Raw genomic sequence first — 24,103 nt, 5'->3', positions numbered from 1 at the left:
CAAGAGAGTAGACCGAGTGTGTCCTGGCACTTTTGTCTTAAACCTAAAGGTTTATTTAATTGGTGACTCTCATCCTCAAGAGTGGTAATTTTATCAAGCCAGGCAAAGTGATAATGTGTGATTGTGCTGATTCTTTGCCTTCAAGATAAATTTTTGGGTTTTTGTGATACAGAAAATATAGCTGTTGAGTTACTAATGGAAGAAGGCCTTCAAATGACTCATTAGGCTGAGAATATTCTGCATATATTCAAATATGTCTTGGGTACTTATTATCTGCAAGGTATTAATGGGGGTGAGGTGTCAGTCTTGACTTCAAAAAGCTTATAGTTTAAAAAAGAACCGAAATGTTAACATAGGAACAAAGGAATTAGTTCATTTATTGTTGATACTTAGCCAATTAAATAATTTACCCATCACAAAGCAGTAACTTCCAGGATGGCCAATTTCAGAATATTCAAGAACAAGGAAAAATCCCAACCTGCTTTGGCCCCAAGGGATATATAATTGGATATTTCCTTACATTACTAATGCCTTTATAATACTTCCCTTTGGGTCTTTGGGTCTCACCTAAAACCAAAGGAGGTTTGCCTTTGCATCATCTGGCCATCTGGCCCTCCTGACCAGATTCCCTCCCTTAACCTCTTCTCCACCCTCCACCTCTGAAGCGGAGAAGGGTATTGTTCATGGAAGCCTGAGTTTCCTTTAAATATTGCTATTGTGACCTTGAGCAAGTCACTTAACCCTAATTGCCTCATCATGGGTCATCTCCAGTCATCCTGATGAATATCTGGTCACTGGATTTAAATGGCTCTAGAGAAGAAGTGAGGCTGGTGATCTGCACAGCACTCCCTCATTCAAAACAAAGTCCAGTGCAAGTCATGTCATTATTTCTCTGATGGCATGGTCTTCTTTGGCAACAAAGGATGAACACGCTATTGGCCAAACTCCCATCAATCTCAGGGCCTTGTAGAACTCAGGTTAATTTGTTGTTGTTCAGTTGTATCCAAATCTCCATCACCCAATTTGGAGTTTTCTTGGCAAAGATACTGAGGTGCTTTTCTATTTCCTTCTCCATTCATTTTATAGATGAGGAAACTGCAGCAAACAGGGTTAAGTGACTAGTCCAAGGTCACACAGCTAGGAAGTGTCTGAGGCCAGATTTGAACTCACAAAGATGCATCTCCTTGACTCTGGGACTGGCACTCAATCCACTGCACCATCTAGCTGCCCTCCACAGATTAACTGCTGCCACAATAATCAACTAAAGTTTGTGAGTTTTGAGATTGTGAGTTTCTCAAGAGCAGGGAATGTGTTCTGCCTTTCTTTGTAGCCTCTGTGCTTACCACAGTGCCTGGCACATAGTAAGCATTTAATAAATATTTACTGATGGACTGGCTAACGGTTCTGATTCTGTAAATCACCTAAAGAAAAAATATCTGCCCATCTAGAACCTCAGAAATAAGGCTGAGGAGGGAAAAGAGGGGGTGTGTCAAGATTTGGAGGGAGGATAGCTTGCAACAAAAGGAACAGTGAGCGCTAGGCCAGCAATTTCAGGAGAATTACAAAACCTTAGGCTGAAGATGTGAGAAAGATTTCCCGCATCTGGACTTCAGCAAGAGTTGTTGGAATCCCTTACTGAGAAGAGCCTGGCCCCACGGAAACGACTTCCTAAGGTCTGGGGAGCTAACATGGTGGGGTTAAGAAGGAGATGTTTCCTAGAGATTGGGAAGGGGAGGTAGGGCAGAAGGGGAAGAAGAAACCCAACATGTCTTACTAAATGGCGCTATCTAGTGGCAAGAGCTCTTGGGTGAGAAACATTTTAGCCCTGGCTCATTTTCAATGACAGAAGAAATTCACATCTTGGTATCATGGTTAGCCCATTTTGCTACCTTTCAAGAATGTTCTTCGGTCAACTGGGATCCTACAAGAAGAAAGCTCTCTGAAATTGATCATAAGAATGTAGATAGAGTTGCAAGGGACTTTAAAGACCATCTAATTCAATCCCCTCATTTTACAGATGAGGAATCAAGACAAAGTTAAGTGACTTGTCCAAAGTAATAGAGCTGCTAAGTGTCTAAGGTAGGATTGGAATCCAGGCTGGGCTGATGGCAAGTGCAGTACTCTACTCACCAAACTGTTATTATTATGAATTTTATTAATAGATTATTTTTATACAACCTTTGTTTCCATAAATTTGTCTCCCTTCTTCCCTACTCAGAGAGGCTTTTCCTTATAACAAAGAACAAAAAAGCAGGGGGAGAAGAGCAGTTCAGCAAAATTCATCAACACATCAGATCTTAGATTCTGGAGCTGGAAGAAAGCTGAGAGTCATTTCAACCTAGTCTTATAGTAAGTATATTCAATGTAAAACAGTTATTATTAAATCAAAACATCATCATTCTTCCCACCATGGGAAAACTGGGCTCCACTTAGAAGCCTGAGGCCAGTGTTAACTAGGAAGGTAGCAACCTGATAAGATCTAAGGGACAGGAGGAAACAGGACTGAGGAGGAAGATAGTGCCAATTAGGGACCTTTCCAACAAAACAACAGATTGATCCAAGACAACACCTCGTGCTCTGATGGCCAGACTCCTTCTCATTACCTCCCTGAAAATCCACTTCTCCATTCCCCACTCCACTCCCCCATCTCAGAGAAAATAGGATTGCCAAGAAATTAAAAAAAAAATAACCAAAAAATCCTCAACTGAAAAAAGTGCAGGCTAAAGTCAACTCTTCAATCTCTCAAGTATCTTGGTGGGGGGTTGGGGGTGGGGTGGGGGGAATCATGCCAAAGGCATGTCCCTCTGTGACAAACTCTGCTGAGCCATCCTCACCTCCAACCCCTGAAACTCCATGCAAAGACAACTCAAATAATACCGAGCTCAAGCTTTGCCCTGCATGTTTCAGCTTAGTTCACCATTTATGGTATCTGAGCTCTGTTTGGGCTGTAGATACCAATAAATCGCCCATGCTGGGAGGGGAGAACTTCACTCATCCAAAGCTGTCCTCAGAGCAAATCCAAACACAGCCCCTGGCAGATTCCTTTTCCCTTAAACCTCTTGGCACAAGCCTGTGTGCAGAAGAGTGCAACCCCCCTTATCCCTCAACTTCAACGTGTGGCCGGGGGGGACTAGGGGACACTCATCAGGAGACTGTTCAGCCTTAAGGTCAATGATTCCCATTCCTGATGGGAGCCTCAGCCAAGTTGTATATCTCTAATCTAAACACAGGCAGTTGTGGACAAGCAGGGGATTAACTAGGCTGTCAGCTGAAACAGACCAAGGGAGTGAGAAGCTAATGAGACATGAAGCTGAGATCTGTGCTCCATCACTCCATTCTGACCCTCTCTTTGATCACTACTGATTTTCCAGGAGGATGGATGTAGGGAGGACTTGGAGGTGACCATGTAAAGACAGGGGTAAGGAGAGGGTAATGAAGACAATCTACAGTCCCCTTTCTAAGATGATGGGGGGCTGGGGCTGGGGAAGGAAGAGCTATAAGCCTGGGAGATAAAGTTCACAGCTTATCCATCCCCTCTAGTCACATTAAAATAGTTTCTTGGGCTACCTGTGGGATCTTCAGTAAGTAACTTCATCTCCCTTGACTTTCCCTTTTGTAAAATGAGGAACTTGTACGACATGGCCTCTGAGTTGTAGCTCGAGATTTTTGATTCCAAGAGACTGAGTCTGTTGATAGGCTATGAAATTAGGACCACAAATTAAATATTAATAGTTGAATCCATAGGGGGAAACAGCCAGGAAGTGACAGGAGTGGTAAGAGTCATAGGGAAGAAAGGCTTAGACTCCTTTTTAGTTGGTGCAGTGGATAGAGTATTGGACTTGGAAGCAGAAAGATCTAAGTTCAAATCCTCCCTGTGACACCAAATAGCTGTGACCTGGAGCCAGTTAGAGGGTACAAAGAATCACAGTTTTGAGACAGCCTATAAACACTGGTAGACACCCTCCAGTGACCCTCTCTGTCTTCCCCACATTCTCTAGTCTTTCCCATGCCCATCTTCCAGGTAACGGTTAGTACTCAAAATGGAGAAAATCCTAGCCCCTACCTCACACAGGTGTGGTTGTAAGGATGAAATGAGATAACATATGCATAGCATTTGGCAAAACCAAAGTGATACATAAATGCCACCTATTATTATTCAAGGATGACGAATTAAGGCAGCATTAAAAAGGAGTGGAGGATGTTCTGATTGCATCCTCTGTGATGCTGTCTTCATGGATCACAGATCTTAAAATTCACAACAGAAAGGGACTTAGTGGTCATCTGGTCATTTTACAGATGAGAAAATGGAGGCTCAAGGAAGTGATTTGTATAAAGTTATACAGGTAGAAGTGGAAGAATCAAGGAATGAAAATATATTCCTTTGACTCCAAAACCAGTGCTCTTTCCACTACGCCACTCAGGTCAACTGAAGGGATGGCATGGGATGGAGAATGGGACTAATCCACTGGGACCCATTATACAGGGGCTCAGGCTCTAGGTTTGAGTCTATTTCTAAGGCACAAGTCATCTTTTACCAATATTAGCTATACAATCAATGGGAAACAACATGGTATGATGGAAAGAGTACTGAACCAGGAATTCTCAACCTGAATTCATGAAATCTGAGTTCAAATCGCATCTCCTTCCATTTAATGGTTGCATGACCTCAGGTAGGCCACTTTTCTGGTTTGTGTGTTACTGTTCAGTCATTTTAGTCGTGTTTAATTTTTCATGACCTCATTTGGGGTTTTCTTGGCAAAAACACTGGAGTGGTTTGACATTTCCTTCTCTAGCTCATTTTACAGATGAGGAAACTGATGCAAATAGGGTTAAGTGACTTGACCAGATGACCACTAAGATGAGTCTTCCTGACTGCAGGCCTGGCACTCTATCCACTATGTCTGGTTCCTCATCAGTAAAATGAGAAAACTGGACTGACTTTTAATATGCCTTCCATTTCTACATATATGATTTTAGAACTGGTTTACATTAGACTCTTTTAATTTCCAGACTAGCGCCCCTAAGTCACACACTCACTGGGCAGGTCTATAAAGGGTTCAACAGATGAAGCATCTGTCACATACAATGTTATTCCAAGAAGTATCAAGGTGCTCCCTGAGTCCTCTTAGAGCTTATGGTCTGATATGGGGACAGAACAGAGACATATACACAGAGAATATAAATTAATAGGGTTCCAACAGTGTATATGCCAGAAGTAAGAAGGAGAACAGGTAGGTCCCTGCTAGATACTGCCTATTGACCAAGGCCAAGAAATAAGGAGAGGACAGCACCCTGAAGAAGTGAGACATCTTACCTGAGAGTCCTGAAACCGAAGGACGATTCTCTGAGGGCTTCATTAGTGATGGTCGCTATTGCACAACCCTAGAGCTTTCCTCCCCTACCCCCCGCTGAGACAGACTGACTCTCTTCTGGCCATGATGGCTTTCTGGGACTTTCAGAGGGCTAAGTGGTTCATTTAGGGGGAAGATCACTGAGAGGCTGTGGTAATCAGATTACTGGGACAGAAGGCCAAGACCCTGTCTAAGTACTGAGCTGGGGAGCGAGTAGGAGGAGGGGAGAGACCAGGATCCCTAGGCTTTCCTCAGAAAAAATTCCTTTGATAATCACTTTGCTTTGTGTCCCCACGGCAGTGATTCATTGTTTACCTGTTTTCATTTGTGATTGTTTCATTGCTTTGTGAGGGGGTTTAAAAATATATAATCTATCTTATTTACACAAAGTAGTGCATTGGGTAGAGCCCTGGGCTTGGAGTCAGGAAGACCTGAATTCAGATCTTGTCTCAGAAATGTATTAACAATGTGATCCTGAGCCAGTCATTTGCCCACCTGCTTCAGCTTCCTCATTTGCAAAATGGAAATAATTATAGTATCCACCTCCCAGAGTAAAATAAAACATCTTAAAAACACTTGGCAAACCTTAAAGAACTATAAAAATGCTTGCTATATTTCATTTCTGAATATATTCCTCCCCTCTTCACTGCACAGTGATCCCTTCCTCCCTCCATTTAGAGACAAGTAGGTAGCATAGTGTACTGCACCTGGAGTCAGGAAGACCTGAGTTCAAATCTGGCCTCAAACACTTATGAGCTGTTTGACCCTGGACAAGTCCCTTAACTTCTGTTTCCTCACCTGTAAAACGAGAATCATAAGAACACCTACCTCACAGGATTGTTACGAGGATTAAATCAAATAATATTTATATAACCCTTAGCACACAGTCGGTGCTCTATAAATGCTTATTCTCTCCCCTTTCCCCTTTCCCTTTTCACAAGAATAAGAAAAAAAATAAGAAAAAACCAGATCAGCAAAGCAGTCAACTTATCAACTGTCAGACAGCACATGTAATATTCCACACGCAGACTCCCACCTCCTCAAAGAAGGGAGGGGGTACATTTTCTTCACTAGGAGTATTTTAAAATTTCACTTTTTATACATGTATTTTGTTTCTTCCCGTCTCTCGAGAAGCTCTGAAAAGAACACAGAAGCTGCCCTTTGCTCTGCATGTGCCCGCACTGACCATGGCTTGGCCTAAAAAAGGCTCTCAGTCATGGAAGGTGGGGAGGGAGCAGACTGATGGGTTCTTGGAACATCTCTTTCCTCTGGTAGGATCTAACTCTTAACTTGAAGAAGTCTTATCATTCATTGCTTTGTCTTCAGGTTTAATAGCAGCCTCCCTATCAAGACATACAGATGGATCTTTTGTTTTAATACATCCACAGAGAAGCTTCCCATCAGAGGAGGGAATGATTGTGCTTTTGAGTGCCAGATATTGGTCTTACCCTGGACAGTAACCTGGGCACTGCAGGATGCCCGGCCTGAAGAATTCTCAGCAAGGCAGGTGTAGAGACCATTGTCCTCAGGTAATGCATCCTGTACTTGTAATTCAGCCACACCATCCTCAAAAGTCGTGTGGGCATACTGGATAGGCCGATCTGGTCAGAGAGAAGCCCAGAAAACGTCAGGTCAGGATAACTTTTTTCAGGGGTGATAACTGGTGTTATTTGAGAGCTAAATTTCCTTTCAATTGGTAGTAATGGGGAAAGGGGGATAAATAGGGGGAAGGAGAAATTCAGGGACTGAGACCCCCTGAGGAGCCAGGGGCAGGAACTAAAGGGGCCCCACAGGAGAGGGGCAGGGGCATGGGGCTCTTTGAAAGAGAAGAAGGATTTGATCATGAATAGCAGAGGAGGTATTGAGGGAGGAAAAGGGAAGTTTTCTAACTATTCTAACGTTAAAAATGGTTCAGAAAATCTGCATCTATTATCTCACAGAATCCTACAGCTGAAAAGAATCTTCAAGGGTTCCCTGGCCCAGGACCAGGCTTACTATCAAACCGAACTTTCTGCAGTTTAAAGAGATGGGCTATGGTCATCTAGTACATTTAAATCTCTCCTGAGACAGTGATTCCACAGTCTAACCTCAGTCAAATATTGAAGATTTAACCATGTATCTATCTAATCAAATTCTATCTGTCTATAACTAAGCCAAGGTACTTAAAAATACATCCCCCAAAAAGGTTAGGCCATTTCTTTCCCTGTATAAAATGAGAGGTTACCATCTGTCATGGAATTTTTTAGAGCTAGAGTTCTTAACCTGAGGTCCATGAATTTCTTTTTTCTTTTCTCTTTCAGTTTTTTCTGCATTTTTTCATTTAAAAAAAATTCTGAGTTCCAAATTCTCTTCCTATCTCATCCCTCCCCCATCCAATGAGAAGACAATATGATAGGAATTATACATATGAAGTCATGCAAAACATATTTTCTTATTAACCATGATGAACTTTAAAAAAAAAATTTTGATAACCGTAATTGGTTTCCTCTGTAATCCCATGTATTTTATTTTATTTTTTTGCATTTAAAAATATTATTCTCAGGAGGGTCCCACAGATTTCACCAAGCTGATAAAATGGGGTTCAATAGCCCCCAGAAAAGGTCAAGGACCTGCCCCCCCATCTAGAGGTAGTGCTGTGTAGAAATGGGAGAATGGATGAAATGACTTCTAGACGTTCCTTTCCCTGCCATATGTTTTTAGGACTTTATCATTTTAAGACTTGATCTTTTAGTTTCCAGGAAAAAAGAAAAAAAAAATCTCATTATTAGAGCTTCTGGCTTGAGAACAGGAATGTGTCCATTCTCTATGCAGGGAACAATTGACAACTTCTATTCTGTGCCAGACCCTGGAGTCCTGGTTTGTACTTCATAAAAATGAAAGGGGGAGTGGGGGGGTGTGGTGGGGAGAAGAGAAGTATTCTTGACATAGTTCATTTCTTTCTTCTGCCTGCAACAACACTTGTGTCTTCATGACATATTGGCAGAGACTGTAGGCTGGGCCAATACAATGGCTAACCAGGCCAGTGAAGGAGGTTCTGTTTTGCTATTATTTTTTTCTTTTAAAGGGAAGAAGAAATACGTTTTGTGGCTAGAACACCAGACCTAGGAAAGCTACATTTGTCACAACACAGCATCCCCGACCTACACCTCATTAAAAAGTTCATTTCTCTCTCCCCAGTTCTGCTGTTATAGCCCAAGATGGTAGATTTGTCCTGGTATTGTTTTTCCTTTATCAAAGAAATGACTTGCTTTGGCCACATAAACACAAAACCAGACCAAGGTGCCCAAGGGATCTGTTGGGCAGATTTGACTTGGGAATGCTTCCCTAGGCAGGGCTGAGCTTGATAGCAGCTAGAAACTGACTTGATCTTGAGCACCCTCTGGTGGGTGCCATGGGAAAAAGCCAAGACTAAAGGTCTGATAGGAAATCGAATCCAGCTCTTGATCTATGAGATAGTTTCACTTTGATGAGGAGCAAGGTTGGACTTGGCTCAGTCCCTGAAATCATGTTGTGTTCTAGCTAGAAGCTGGGTTCGTGTTTAATTTAACTCGATAAGCGTTTATTAATGGCAGGCACTGCACCATATCTTGGAGACACATACATATTCATATTTGATGACTTTTCTATTTATCCAGAGCACCCGGCAAGGGTTCTGCACATCTAGATGTCAAAGAGAGGAAAAGCCAAAGTAATCAACACTAAATTACCGGTTAAATTCATACAGCCTTAATAATTCACTAGAGGATCATTAGTAACAGTTTAATCTTCCATCTGTCTGATACAATATAAGGTCATAGGATCATAGATTTAAAGCCAGAAAGGACTTTAGAGTCCACTGATTCCAACTGTATATCATAGATGAGCAAACTGAGGCCCAGGTAGGTCAGGTGCCCTGACTAGAGTCACATAACTACTAAATACCTGATGTGGAATTTGAACTCAGGTTTTTTGATCAACTACAACATGCTGGACTAGGAGCCAGGAGACTTCAGTTCTAGCTCCAATTCTGCAAATAATGAGTGATGGAACCTTGAATAAATTATTGACCTTTTTAGGGCCTTCATTTATTTACCTATAACATGAGAGGGTTGGACTAGTGGCCTACAATTCTATGAAACTATCAGCCTGACCTCCTCCTGCTGCCTAGCACATTCTTTCACTGTTAAGAAGGTAATCTCAGGAAACATGAACTTATTTCAAAATGAGATGGAATAAGTCATAATGAATGAGGAGGGTAAAGCTGCATCCCCAAAACAATTATGAGAAAAATGGGTCAGGAAACACAAGGTTTAGCTAGTAAATATAGCTAGTAAAAAACAAGCACCTAGTTGCATGGTTCAGTGCAGAGTGCTGGGTTTGGAATTGGAGGGTCTGGGTCCAAATCCTGACTCTGTCATTTATGTACCTTATGCAAATTATCTGGGCCTCAGTTGGTTCATCTGATTGGACGAGATGACCTCTAAGATCCCTTCCAGATATAAATCTTTGACCTTATGGTCCTTGTGGAATTCAAATCACTAAGCTCAAATGAACATAAGAGGACCGCCTACTGGACCACTGTCTGTGACTTTGCAAGTCACATCTCTGGGCCTCAGTTTTTTCATCTGTAAAATGGGGAAGGGAAGGAGGAAGGGTTGGCAATAATGATCTCAAAGATCTAATGGAAGAATGAGTGCCCCAGAGATTTTACCCTGGCTTTGAGCTAGTTGGTTAACATTTTTATCAATGACTTGGCTATAAAGGCATAGATGGGTAAAGAGGGAATAAGCATTTATTAAGCACCTACTACATGCCAGGGGAATATGCTGAGCTCTACAATTATTATCTCATTTGATCTTCCTGACAACCTTGGGAGACATGTGCTACTATTAGCCCTATTTTACAGATGAGGAAGCAGAGGCAAACAGAAGTTAAGTGACTTGCTCAGAGTTACACAGCTAGTAAGGTTCTGAGTCTAAATCTGAAAGCAGGTTTTCCTGACTTCATGGTACAGATGGCATGCTTATCAATTTTCAGGTAACACAAAGGTACGAGGGATAGCCACAGGTAGCAGGACAGCATCATGATGACCACAAAGATCCCAAAAGACTAGAATTCTGCAATGAGTCTGTTAAGCTGAAATTTAGCAGGGGAGATTTTAAAGTTTTCCACTTGGGTTCCATTTTGTAAGTCTAAGTTGGTGGAGACATGGCTAGGTAGCTTTTCTTCTTTTCTTCTAGAGATTTTGGTGGACTGAGGGCTCAATAAGAGTCAATGCTGTGACATAGCCACCAGGAAACCTAACACCAAAAGGAAACACAGCATTTAGGACAAGGGTGGTCATAGGACTGTTCTACTTGGCTTGAACTACACCTGGAATACTATTCTCACTTCAAACCTTAAGAATGATATTGGGGGCAGCTAGGTGGCACAGGGCATAGAGCACTAGCCCTGGAGTCAGGAGACCCTGTCTTCAAATTCAGCCTCAGACACTTACTAGCTGTGTGACCCTGGGCAAGTCACTTAACCCTGACTGCCTCAAAAAAATAAAAATGACATTGAGATGCCAGACTGTCTAAAGGGGAGGACAACCAGAAAGGAAAGGTCTGGTCATAGAAAGAAAGGAAATGAGAATGTTTGGCTCAGAAAAAGAAAACTGAGACCTGGCATATGGGATAGAGACATGGGTGTGCTAGAGCTAGATTGTACTAGCCCAGGGGTGGGGAACCTGCAGCCTCAAGGCCTCACATGACCCTCTAGGTCCTCAAGTGCAACCCTTTGAGTCCAAACTTCACAGAACAAATCCCCCTAATAAAAGGATTGGTTCTACAAAACTTGGACTCAGTCAAAAGGCCACAACCAAGGACCTAGAAGGCTTAGAGGCCACAAGTTCTCCACCCCTGTGGCAGCTCTTGAGAGCCAATGGTTAAATTTTCAGTGTGAGCTTTACACATTAGAAACTGGTAAACACTACAAATCAGAGCTTGATTTATTGTTGTGTTCATTATTTAGGCTTAAGAAAGTGATGGAGAAAATATTAATAATGCAAATGAAATTTAAAATGTGTCATACACATAAACATGTATATAAACACACATAAACATAGTACCTATACATATAGTATACACATAAACATGAGCATGTGTATACTCTCACTGTACAGGTATTCATTTTTCCATAGAGATGATAAACATTTATCAGCACACTTCTATCAGGGCATAGATTTGTCTGCTTGGTTCCAGAGGCTAGAACTAGGAGAAATGGGTGGCAGGCTGAGAGAAATATTTGGGCTTAATGAAAAGAAAAACCTGATAATCATTGGATCTGTAAAAAAGAGAGATAATCTGCCTTAGTAGATAGTGAACTGCCCCTCACTGGAAATCTTCAGGTACAAATTGAAACACTCTTTTCCAAGTAAGAATTAGAGAGGCTTTAGGGAAGGAGTATGGCTTGGAGCAGATGTCCCCTGAAACCCCTCCTAACACTGAAATTCTGTGACGTCACCTCAGAAATCTAGTTCAATTCCCACCTTTTGTTAATAAGGAAATGGGAGCTGGAAGAAGCGATATGATATGGTGAGGTTGTCATTATGCCATGACCTCTGCTTCCTTGACTCAAGTCCAGCCCAGGAAAGACCATGCACTAGTCAGGTTCAAGGACACATAAATAAAAAAAGTGATGGCAACTTGCCCTTCTATTCTCTTAACTAGATGGTGCAGAGGATACAGTGCCAGGCCTGGAGTCTGGAAGACCTTAGTTCAAAGCTGGTCTCAGACTCTTACTGGCTCTGTGACCCTGGGCAAGTCATGTAACCCTTTTTGCCTCAATTTCCTCATCTATAAAATGAACTGGAGGAGAAAATGTCAAACCACTCCCATATCTTTGACAAGAAAACCCTGTACAGACTAGAGCCAGACATGATGGAATGACTGAACAACAACAATACTATTTAGAAGCAACTGCCCTAAAGGAACTCACAGTAAGGTTCATGGAGACTTTAGTGACTAAGCACCATGACCATGAAGTTGAGAGAATCCTTTTGGTCCTTTAGAGGGGAGAGGGAAGGAGAAGCAAGCAAGGAGGACAAGAGAAGGACTTACCATTGAGTAGCCAGGTGATGTACGGTACTGGCTTCCCTTCTATTGTGCACTGTAGCACAAAGTCCTCACCCTCTATAACTGTACAGCCCTTCAGGATACTGGAAAAAGAGGGGGCCATCTGACTGACTCGAGGTCCTGGTAGGAGAAAGAACAGGCCAGCTGTCAGCAGTTGTATTTAGTCTTTGTTCATTCAAGCACAATCTAGCCGAAAGGGGCATAAACGGAAACAAAGGGGGCATTGCTGCCTACATACATCTACCAAGTTGGATATCATGGAGTTGCAGCATCATTGGGGGAATAACAATTATGATGCCCAGAAATTCAGAGGAAATGAAGTGTAAGAAAGATCGAATGATAAAACTGTGGGGTTAAATGTCCTTACACAAATGTATGGCACAATGTACGTAGAGCGAGTAAAGTCAATTAGAAGACAAGGATGCAAATTGGACCTTCTAAGTATCATTGAAACGTAATTAGAAGAGGACCTGAGTTCAAATCCAGCCTCAGACTCTTAGTAGCTCTGTGACCCTGGGTAAGTCACTTAATCCTGATTGCCTACACACACACACACACACACACACACACACACACACACACACACACACACACACCATTTTAATGCGACCTATGCTGGAAGTGTGGTTCTAGACAGGTGAACCTTACAGAAATAAGGAAATGCAATTGGATTTGTTATTTCATTTACATGGGCATCATCTCCACTAAGACAGAAGATAACAAAGTTCAGCTTCTGTGCTACTTCAAACATGATCTGCTCTGAAAGATTAAATGGCAAATACTTTATTTTTCGTTATGTCTGTATGTGTTGTCTTCCCTCTCTCCCCCCATAGAGAATATGAGCTCCTTAAGTGCAGGGATAGATTCATTTGTTTCTGCATTACAAGTGCTTAGTACATAGAAGGTGCAGAAGAAGAATGAGGAGGAGGAGGAGAAGGAGGAGAAGGAGGAGGAGAAGGAGAAGGAGCATTCATATAGCACCTAAAGGTTGCAAATTGCTTTACGCATGCTATCCCATTTGATTTTCACAGTAAGTCTGGGAGTTACACATCAGGAAACTGAGACACAAAGAGATCATGACTCGTTGAAGGACAGTGCTGGAGATACAAAGGAAGGCAAAACCATGGTCCCTGCCCTCAGTGAGCTCACATTCAAATGGGGGAGACAACCTGGAAACAACTATGTAAATACAAGATATATAAGGGATAAATTGGAAATCATCTCAAAGGGAAGGCAGCAGCATTAATGGAGACCGGGAAAGGCTTCCTGCAGAAGGTGGAATTTTAGCTGAGACATGAATGAAGCCAAGAGGGGTAAGTGAGGAGAGAGGACAGCATTCCAGGCACAGGAGACAGCCAGGGAAAATATAGAGACAAGAGATAAAGCTATGCAAGAAACAGTGGGAAGGGCAGGGTCTTCATCATTCAGGAACCACTCAGATCAGTTTGCAACTCAGGTAGAGCTTCTACTTCCTGGATGTCCCTTAAATCTGCCTGGGTCAAAGGACTCCTTGGGGCTCTCACTGGCACATGTTTTTACTGTATCTTTAGCTTTGTAATAAATTTTAACCAGGTAGCTCCCTGAGCTGTGTCCTAGGTGGCCTGGTGGATACAGTGCCAGACCTGGAGTCAGGAAGACTAATCTTCCTAGGTTCAAATATGGCCTCAGACACTTACCAGAAGTGTGACCCTGGGCAAGTTACTGAATCCAATTGGCCTCAGTTTCCTCATCTATAAAATGAGCTGGAGAAGGAAATGGCCAGCTACTCCAATATCTTTGCCAAGAAAACCCCAAATGGGCTCACAAAGAGTCAGACTTGACTGAATAAGTGTCCCTATTCCCTATATCCCATTAGAACTTTGCATCCTTCTTTCATTCATACTTCTGGACCTGTCTTCTCATAAAAGCACTTGTATCCATTTTTTTGAGCCTTCTCTAGTGTCTGCCAGGAGGTACCACTGACTACACTGATGATGAATAGGCCATTCAGCCAGTCAACAAGTATTCATGAGACACTTACTAAGTGTCAAGCACAGTACTAAACAGTAGGATACAAATACAGGGAAAAAGAAAGAGTCCTTCCCTCAAAGAGCTTCCTTTCTAATAGAAGAATATAAAACATAAAAGGAGAGCTAGAATGGGGGATAAACCGTTAAGATGCACTGAGGAGTTGGCAGAACTCTGTTGGTGTGAAGTTGTTACACTTTATTTGTCCATCTCAGCTGTTTCTACCTCTCTCAGTATGTTCTCTCTTCAATTAGTCTCCCATTGTGAAAACTATTCTAGTCTAGCCTCAAGAAAAGGAAGGTTGATATTGTGAATAAACCACCAAGAGCCTGGATTCAAGTCTTACTTCTGATATTCACTACCCATGTGACCTCAGGCAAGTCATTTCATTTACTGTGAAATGAGAAGTTTAGACTAGATGGCTTCAGAAGTCCTTTTCAATTTAGATCTAGGATCCTATGATAGTGGGCAGCTAGGTGGCACAGCGGATAGAGCACTGGAGTCAGGAAGACCTGAGTTCAAATTGGACCTCAGACACTTGCTACCCTTGTGACCCTGAGCAAGTCATTTAACCCTGTTCCTTAGTTTCCTTATGAGCTAGAGAAGAAAATGACAAACTACTCCAGTATCTTTGCCATGAAAATCCCAAGGGGGGTCATGAAGAGTTGGACACAACTGAAAATGACTGAACAACAACAGCCCTATGATGACATAGTGAACATGACATTGGTCTTGGAGTCAGGAAGGTCTAGATTAAAATCCTGCTTCAGATACTCACTAGCAGTGTGACTGTGGGCAAGTATACCTCTCGATGCCTCAGTTTCTTTAGCTATAAAATGACAGGGTTGGACTTGATGAACTCTAAGTTCCCTTCTAGTTCTAAATCAATAATTTTATAATTTCAGAACTTTGGAACAAGTGATTTTGAATGACATGAATTGAGTGTCCCAAAAAAGGCAAGATTTATTTCATGAGACTGATAGTCAACTCATGGAAGTCATTACTCTAAGAAGAAGAACAGGCTGAAAATAAAAATAGATTCAAAAAGATTTCAATAAATTCACGGATGACACAGTCATAATAGGAAACAGGGTTGTTTGGGGACATGTTCTTATCCTTTGTGCCTGACCTCCAAGAGACAACCATTCCCTGTTTGTCAGATCCAGAACACAAAGTTTTACAGACAAGTGATATGCCCCACAATTGGAATTTTCTCCCTGAACTCTCTATTACCATTTTGTTCCAAAGATAAATAAGGCACTAGACATCCATCATAAAATAATTACAAGCAGCATACTCCTTCTGGGGTAGATACAACATTTAGATAAGATGTGGCTCCTGCTCTCAGTGATAGACTCATTACAGTCTATTAGGATAAAATAGAATAAGATACAAAACACAGACCTATAATATGGAATACTACAAGACCACAGAATTATAGATTTGGATCTAAAATGGATCATGTTGATTGTTGGTCATTTTTCAGTCATTTCCAACTCTTAGTGACCCTATTTGGGATTTTCTTGGCAAAGATATTGGAGTAGCTGGCCATTTTCTTCTCCAGCTCATTTTATAGATGAGGAAGCTGAGGCAAATAGGATTAAGTGACTTGCCCAGGGTCACACAGCTACTAAGTGTCTGAAGCCTGATTTGAGCTCAAGAATGTAAATCTTCCTGATTCCAAGTACAGTGCTCTAACCACTGAGCAATCTAGATGCACTGGAATAGCCCATAGAGGCTGCCTATTCAAAATCCTTCACTTTATAGGTGATGAATCCAAAGCCCAGGAGTTATATGCCTGCCTCAACATCCTGCACATAGCAAGTCAAGCTGGGATCTCAGCCCAGATATAAAATGAAGTGCTATTACCAATACAGTAGGGAGAAAATCAAGAAAAGCTTCATTATATAAATGGCCCAATCTGAGTTTGGCTTAAAGGGTGAGGAAATAAACAAATGAAGAGGGAGAGAGAGGTATCCAAGTGTAGGGAACAGTGTAAAATTTAGCTGGACTACAGAAGGCATAGGGACAAATATTGAGAAAAGATAGAAAAGGTAGGATAGTACCAAATTGTAGGAACCATGGATGTTAGGGAAAGGAGAATGTTACTTGGAGGACAATCGAGAGCCATTGGAGATTTCTGAGCAAAGGAATGACCTATTAGATCTATGTATAATCCATTCTCCACAGAATAGAAAATGGAATTGAATGAGTGTAAAGGCGGAAAGACGTTAGGAAAATATTGCACCAATCTAGATGGCCATACTATGGTAGTGGGAATGAGAGTACAAAGGAGGGTTCTGATATAAGAATTGTTACAAACCCAAGCATCACTTGGATACAAGAGTTAAGAAAGAGAGAAGACTCAAAAGTTTTAAGAGTCAATTTGTCAAATACAGGAGGACATCTATCCTGCAATTCAGCAGGATAGATGCAATTCAGCAAAGAGAAATAGTGAGGTCAAAAGGAGAACCAGGTGCGGGGGCAGGCAGTACAATGAGTTAGGTTTGTACAGGTTCAGTTTGAGGTGCTAAGTGGGACTCCCAGGTAGAGATGCCTTAGAGGTAGATGGAGATATACATCTGGAAGGAGGGGGCAATTAGGACTGCAGCTGGAGATTTGGGAGTCATTTGGAGAGATGCAATAACTGAAGTCATGGTAATGAATGAGACTGCCAAGCGAGAGAGATGAGCCAAGGACAGAAGGTGTTCATGAAGGTTCTGTGTCTTCAAAGTCAATGGAGGAAAGACTGGACAATAATAGGAAATGTTGCAGAGGACAAAAAGATCATAGATTTTGAGCTGGAAGGGACCCTTAGAGGTCATTGAGTCCCAACACCTAAAGATGAGGAAGTTGGGTCACAGAAAGGTTAAATAGCTTGTTCTTGATTGTGCTGCTACTAAGAAAATGGAGTAGGATGAAGACTGAAAAAGTGACTATTGGGTTTGGTGATTAAGAAGTCACTGGTGACCTTTCAGAGAGTAGTCCCCAATTTATGAAGGTGGCAACCAGTGGTGAGTGCTTGAGTTGTAGTCAGAGGATGTTCATATCATACTTCCTGTGTGACTTGGTCATCTCATCTTGTTTGCCTTAGTTTTTTTCATCAATAAAACAAAAAGTTTGGACTAACATAAGACCTAAGATGCCTTTTCACTCTGAATCTATGATCCTATACTTATAAGGGAATGATCCAAGGCTGAGTGGATGATGAGGACGATTTCAAGAATTGAAGCTGTGCAGAAGAGGAGAGGGAAGGGATGGTAGCCAAAGGGAGGACTCTCATGGGGTAAGAAGGAGTGTGTGAGTGATTGAAGGTATGTGAAAAAGAGAGAAAGAATGATTACTGGAGAAAAGGCTTGGCTAAACTGGGGAAGGCAGGATAGAATGAAGTCAAAGGCACAAGCAGAGAGATTAGCCTCAATGACTTTTCTGTGACTAGTGGGAAGATGAGGAAAATGAGGAACAATGCTGAGAAGTTTTCAGGGGCAGAGGAGGGGACCTATTGGGGCTTATGTCGAATGGCCTTGATCTCAATGAAATAAGAGGCTATCTCATGTCATGAAGGTACCTAGACAGGGATAGGGACACAATCTGAAGAAAAAGAGGAAAAGTCTTAGAGCAGTCATTATGGGAAATGAGATAGAGAGTTCATAGGAAGATATATGTACACGTCTGGCATGTATGTGTGTTATGGGGAAAAATTCATTCCATTTGCATGTCTAACTCCCAAAGCAATCATTTTAGTAGAAAGGGTGCAGTGCTCAAAATGAGACTGAAAATCAATACAAAGAGATATAGCTCCCCATATTATTCTTCCAACCCCCCCATCTCATGCCACTTAAAAGAAGGCACAAATAGCTAATCCTCAATCACCTTAAGCAAATCACTTAAAGTCTCTAAATTTTCTCATTTATAAAATGAGGAGACTGGATTAGGTGGTCTTTAAGGTTCCCCTTCTAAGTCTATGATCTTATAATCTGTGCATATACAATGGAATCATTTGAGAGTAGATATGATTCTCCAACCCCCAAAAAACTGTCTTTGGCCTTGGGATACATCGAAAGATGTTTCTGCAGTAGATTCATCTTCCCAATTAAAGTCCCTGACTTCACAGAAGGTCATGGGAGAAGGAGTCAGAGATCAAAGAAATATCACGTGGAATGTGCCAGGTGACTCATCTTCCCATAGAGGATTAGGAGGTATGAGGAGATACACTCACTTCTGACTGTCACCATCCACCGGCTAGTCACACGGCCTTTACTGTTGTAGGCCATGCAGCTGTAGCTGCCACTGTCTTCCATCTGAGCCTTCTGGAGGCACAGGCAGTGGGCAGCATTTTCATCTTCATATATCTGGATCCCTTCAGTTTCCCTCAGAAGAGTATTGTCCCGGAACCATTCCACAGTTGGCTTTGGAGTCCCTGAAACTACAGGAATAGGTAAGTACATGTAGAGACCATAGAATAGTGCCAATGATGCATGAGTAAGGAAAGGAGAGCCCAAATCCTAATGATTAAACTACTCCTACCTCTCTTTACAATGCCTTTTATCCCAAGGAATGTCACATGACTGCTCCTTTTCTCAACATCCTTTTCCCAGTAGTAGCTTCATTTTGTAACTTATTGTGAAGTATTTCTGAGGACCAGTACCATGGAATTTTTTTTGTTAGCCTAGAAAATCCATAGGCCTTACTGGATTAAGTATTCCCTAAAACTATAGGCAAGATCTCCTTGCCCTTGTGATTCCTCCTAGTATACCCAGGTTTCTGAAGAGTCCCCAAGAGCATAGAAAAGCAGGGAATAAATGGAATTAATGGGGAAACTATTACACTCAAAGGAGACAAGTCTGGGTTCCATGATCATTGTCTCACTCACCCTGACTTCTGAATTTGACTTCATCACCTTCCTGGATTTCCTGACTTTCAGGCTGTGTCAAGAATTGGGGGGAACCCCCAAGGATCTTGTCTCTTCGGTTTTCGAGGGTGATTTTCTTGGTTGCTATTTTGGTTTCGAGTTCCTGGATCTTGGAATCAGGCTGTTTAGACAGAGGATATGCTGTAGAGGTGACTGTGGACATCTTCTTCTCATCCCCTTGAAGAGGGAGGCTGCCCATGGCTTGTGGCTTGGTTTCAACAGGGGCTCTTACAGATTGCAGGACGATAGTGCTTGATGTCTTCTGGAGGACTGGGGCCACCTCTGGGACTTTCTCCTTCAGCTTATAGGTGGGTTCTGACTCGCTCAGGAACTGGGGTTGTCTGTGTGTTCTTTCATTTTCTCTAGAGAACTTTCTTGGGAAGTCTGAGGGATTTTGACTCTTATCTACACTTTCCAGACCACTCCGTTGGGAGTATTTTGAGATTTTGTCATCTGCCACCCTCTTAGGTTCTGAACTTTCAGCCACAACTGCATTCAAGGGGTATCTGTGGGCAGGAAGAAAGATGGAATTAGTTGATTTAGAGAATAAAAGAATCCTATTATTCTTTATTCATCACCATTATTATTCATTCACCACATTATTCATCACCAAGTCAGAATCCAGGGACAGGAAAACCCCATGAAGTCAAAAAGAGTTAACACCAAGGCATCCCTCCCCGCCAGAAGTCTTGTCTTAAGGGAATGAGGTAAAATGAATAATAACCACTAAAATGAACTAGTCTGAGAATGACAGAAAGCATTAAATAATAATCATAGTTTCATAAATAATAATAGTTTTTATAAATAATGATATTTCCATAGCACTTTAAGTTTTTCATACATTACTCACTTGATCCTCACAACAACCCTGTGAAGCAAGTGCTATTATTATGCCCATTTTACAAAGGAAGAAACTGAGGTTAAGAGAGGTTAAGTGATCTGCTCAGGGTCATGTAGCTATAAGTGTCCTACCTAGGCATTGAACTCAGGTTTTTCTGACTTCAATATGCTATTCCTTGTACCACCTAGCTGTCCAAGGATAGAAGTGATCTTAGAGATCATTTATCTCAACAAACTTATTTTCCAGATAATAAAAACTGAAGCCTAAGAAAGGTAAAAGTGACTTGGGATCAGTCGGCTTATAAGAGACAGGTCCTGGAATTTGAATTCAGATCCTGTAGCTCTCAAGTTTGGAACTTTATTCACTATCCAACCCTATGTCGCAGACATGATCTTCCAAGCCTTGAGAAAGTGAGAATAGTGAGGTTATTTGATCTTATAATTTCCCTTGAAATGATTAAGAAAGTATTTCTGCTGGAGAGGAGTTTGGCCCTGAATGTTAAGAGAAGATTTCTGCCAGAGTCCCATTTTAATGATAAAAATATTCAGTCTGTATTCAATTAATATCAGTTCTTTCTCTAGAGGCAGAGAGTATGCTTCATCGTTATTCCTTTGGGATTGTCTTGGATTGTCGTATTGATGAGAATAGCTAAATCATCCACAGTTCTTCTTAGAACAACACTGTTGTTTCAGTGTACAACATTCTCCTAGTTGTGTTCATTTCACTCAGCATCAGCTCATGTAAGTTTGTCTAGGTTTTTCTGAAGTCTGCCTGATCATTATTTCCTATAGCACAAAAATATTCCATTACAATCACCTACCACACAACGGATGAGCATCCCTTTGATTTCCAATTCTTAGCCACCACAAAAAGATCGGCTCATTTTAATGACAAAGATATTCAATAATCATGAAATTCAAACATACCTATTTGTCTTCTCTGTACCTGGAAAAAGAAGAAGCAAACGGATAAATGACAGGTTAATGCAGCATCTTGCAAACCAAAGAAAAGATATAACAAACCCCCTTTGACTTTACACAATGCTTGAACATCTCCAAATACTGTCTTATCTTTGCCCTTCCTATACACTCACCATAGTCAAACAGCCCTAAATCCTATTCTCTCAGTGCCATGATTTTTTTAGGACTAATGCTCCTGAGAGGTATCATGGCAAAGGTGGTAGAGAGTAGGCCCCAGAATCTGGAAGATTCAGGTTCAAGTCCTAATTCTGATGCATTTTAAGGCATGCGACTCTGGGCAAGAAACTTGCTCAGTGCCTCCGAACACCTCACTGAGAAATGAAGTTCCGCCCTAGTTGAGGGGGGTTACCTTACAAGGAGTTCCCTGTACTTAGCAAGTCACAGGTCCAGATACTGATCTACTCATTCCAGACGGCTAGACTTCATTAGAAAACACTAACATTTTCACAGGTGCCTATAATACCTCAACTTAGGGGAGGGCGAACCATTTTGTACCAAGGGTCGGTGATATCCAAAAAAGTAAGCAATTGATTTCCAGCCTCACGTTCACAGATAAACCCAATATGTCAGTAACAGGAAAAATAGTAGAAATCACAAAATTACCTCAATAGATGCCAGAAGATAATAAACGAAATAGCTATTCTTGCTTAAAATTATGGAAAATGGAAGGTCTCTTTCTTAATATGTTAAAAGAGTATACTGTAAAAAATATATATGTTATATGTATCATATATCTAACACATATATATGTAAAACAAAACACAAAAATATAAATAGCAGAGAGGTGCTAAAGTCATCCCTCTTAAAAGTATGCCCAGGAATGCCCTTGGTCATTATCCTACTTAAGAGAAAAGAGGTTATAACAATTAGACAAGAAAAATACATAAAAATTAAAAAAACCAAAAAGGCAAAAAATAAGTACTTTACTTTTTATAGATAACCTAATTTTATCCCTAGATAATCCAAGAAAAGAAACCAAAAAGTTCTCAAATATAGAAAATTGAAATACTAAAGCTTCAACAAATAAGAAATTAATGAAACAAAACAGAAATAAAAGGCTATCTTCATTCACTACTTGGCTATCTGTCTCTTAATTATTTTTCCTCACTAAGCAATATAGTCGTCACTCAATTGCTATATTAAATGCCAACGATGAACCTGTGTCCATACATACTTCACAATGACAAATGCAAGCTAGGATAAAGAAAAATCCATGACCAAACCTATTAATAATCAAAATAATTACTAGAAGAAAGCAAAACGACATTCATGCTAGATGAGAGCAGGGGAGGGGAGATGGTTTTAGGAATTTCAAGAAATGGAGGTGTTAGCTTTTTTTCTTTTTTGGGTCAGGGCGGTGATCGCGCTGACCTTGGGAGTGTCTACTGAGGAACTTCCCATGCAGATCAGTCCCTTCTCTGCAAATGACACTGTTAGTGTGTCACCACAAGCACTGACAAGTGAATGACTTGCGCAGGCTAGCATCTGTCAGAGACAGCATTGGAACTGAATTCTTTCTGACTCTGAGGCCAACTCTCTATTGACTACTCCACGTTGCCTCTTTGTAGTAATATAAGTCTAAAAACTAATTTAAAAGAAGTCATAGTATATAGTAGAGATAGCACTAGATCTGGTATAGTAAAGACAGCGTTAGACTTTGAGGCAGTGGAACTAGGTTTTAGTTCCAGTTTTTCCACTTCGAGGGAGATTTATTTTTTCCTTCATTTTTTCTCATTTAATAGTCTAAAATTATATTCCTATTAGAGGAACCACTAAGATGAAAGGGTCTGACCACTTCTGTGACTGTTATTGTGTATCACTATGTTTAATTTTTAAAAAACTATTTTTGCCAATTTTATGGCAAATAAAGGGGTACTTCAAAGTTGTTTTAATTTTTTCAAAAAGGATCATAGATTTAGAGCTGATAGGGACTTCAGTCACCATATACTACACATTCCTTATATTATAGGTAAGGAAATTGCAGGTAAGGAAAGTTAAGGGATTCATCGAGGACACACATGCAGTAATGGTCAGAGGTGGGATTTGAACCCATGCATTTTGACTACAGTGCCATGATCATTGCCATTGTACCTGAAAGAACAGGGAGTCTACAAACTATAGGGCAGTGATCTTGACTTTTAGCGAAATCCTGGAGCATATGATGAAAGTAATAGTAAGTTAACATTAAGAAGGGGAAGCAGTGATTACAAAGGCACAGTTAAGTTTCATCAATAATAGCTCATGTCAAATTAACTTCATTTCCTCTTTCCTCAGAGTCACTAGGTTATTAAACCTGCTGTAGATGCAGTTTACCTAGGTTTTACTAAGGCATTTGACAAAACCTCTCGCTAATTTTGGGTACAGAATGAACTAGACCACAATTCACTTAGTCATTTGGAGCTGGTTGAATAACTGGACCCAATGAGCAGTCATTCTTTCTCTCCTTGGCTGGATTCTTGTCCCGATCACGTCCTCTAATTGAAAGTGTCCCTCAGGGTTCTGTCCTGGGTCCTCCTCTCTCCTCCCTCTCTACTACCTCACTTGGCGATCCCATCATTGAACAATCATCTCAATACTGATGACTCTCAAATCTCCCTTTCTTGCCACAACCTCTCCATTGCCCGCCAATCCCCCATCTCCAACTGCTTTTCAGATATCTTAGATTAGATGTCCATTAGACACCTTAAACTCAACACAGCCAAAATGGAACTCATCTTTCCCTTAAACTTCTGCCCCACTTGCCTCCCTGTTACTGCAGAGGTTAATGAATGCTTTCTTCCTCGTCCCTCTGGCTCATGACCTAGGAGTCATCCCGGATTTGTCACTATTTCTCACCCCCTTTATCCAGTCTGTTGCCAATGCCTGTCAAATTCACCTTTACAACATCTCTCCAATATACTCCCTTCTCTCTTCTGAAA

At 41.2% G+C, this 24,103-nt stretch overlaps 1 protein-coding gene across 6 annotated transcripts in view; it reads right to left on the bottom strand.

Annotated features, from left to right (window-relative positions):
* The window catches only part of MYLK (myosin light chain kinase), a 454,770-nt gene that overhangs the window by 165,042 nt on the left and 265,625 nt on the right, over positions 1–24,103 (bottom strand). For all 6 annotated transcript variants that reach the window (XM_072613766.1, XM_072613765.1, XM_072613763.1 and 3 more), the window contains 5 exons: positions 21,132–21,150; positions 19,326–19,870; positions 18,672–18,878; positions 12,431–12,565; positions 6,800–6,952 (listed from right to left, as the gene is read on the bottom strand). In XM_072613766.1, coding sequence (XP_072469867.1) covers positions 6,800–6,952; positions 12,431–12,565; positions 18,672–18,878; positions 19,326–19,870; positions 21,132–21,150 — 1,059 coding nt within the window. The remainder of the gene's footprint in view (positions 1–6,799; positions 6,953–12,430; positions 12,566–18,671; positions 18,879–19,325; positions 19,871–21,131; positions 21,151–24,103) is intronic.

Source organism: Notamacropus eugenii, chromosome 5, assembly GCF_028372415.1.
Source record: "Notamacropus eugenii isolate mMacEug1 chromosome 5, mMacEug1.pri_v2, whole genome shotgun sequence".
Lineage (NCBI taxonomy): Eukaryota > Metazoa > Chordata > Mammalia > Diprotodontia > Macropodidae > Notamacropus > Notamacropus eugenii.
The sequence above is the reverse complement of the archived record's forward strand: the minus strand, read 5'-3'. Positions and strand labels throughout refer to the sequence as shown.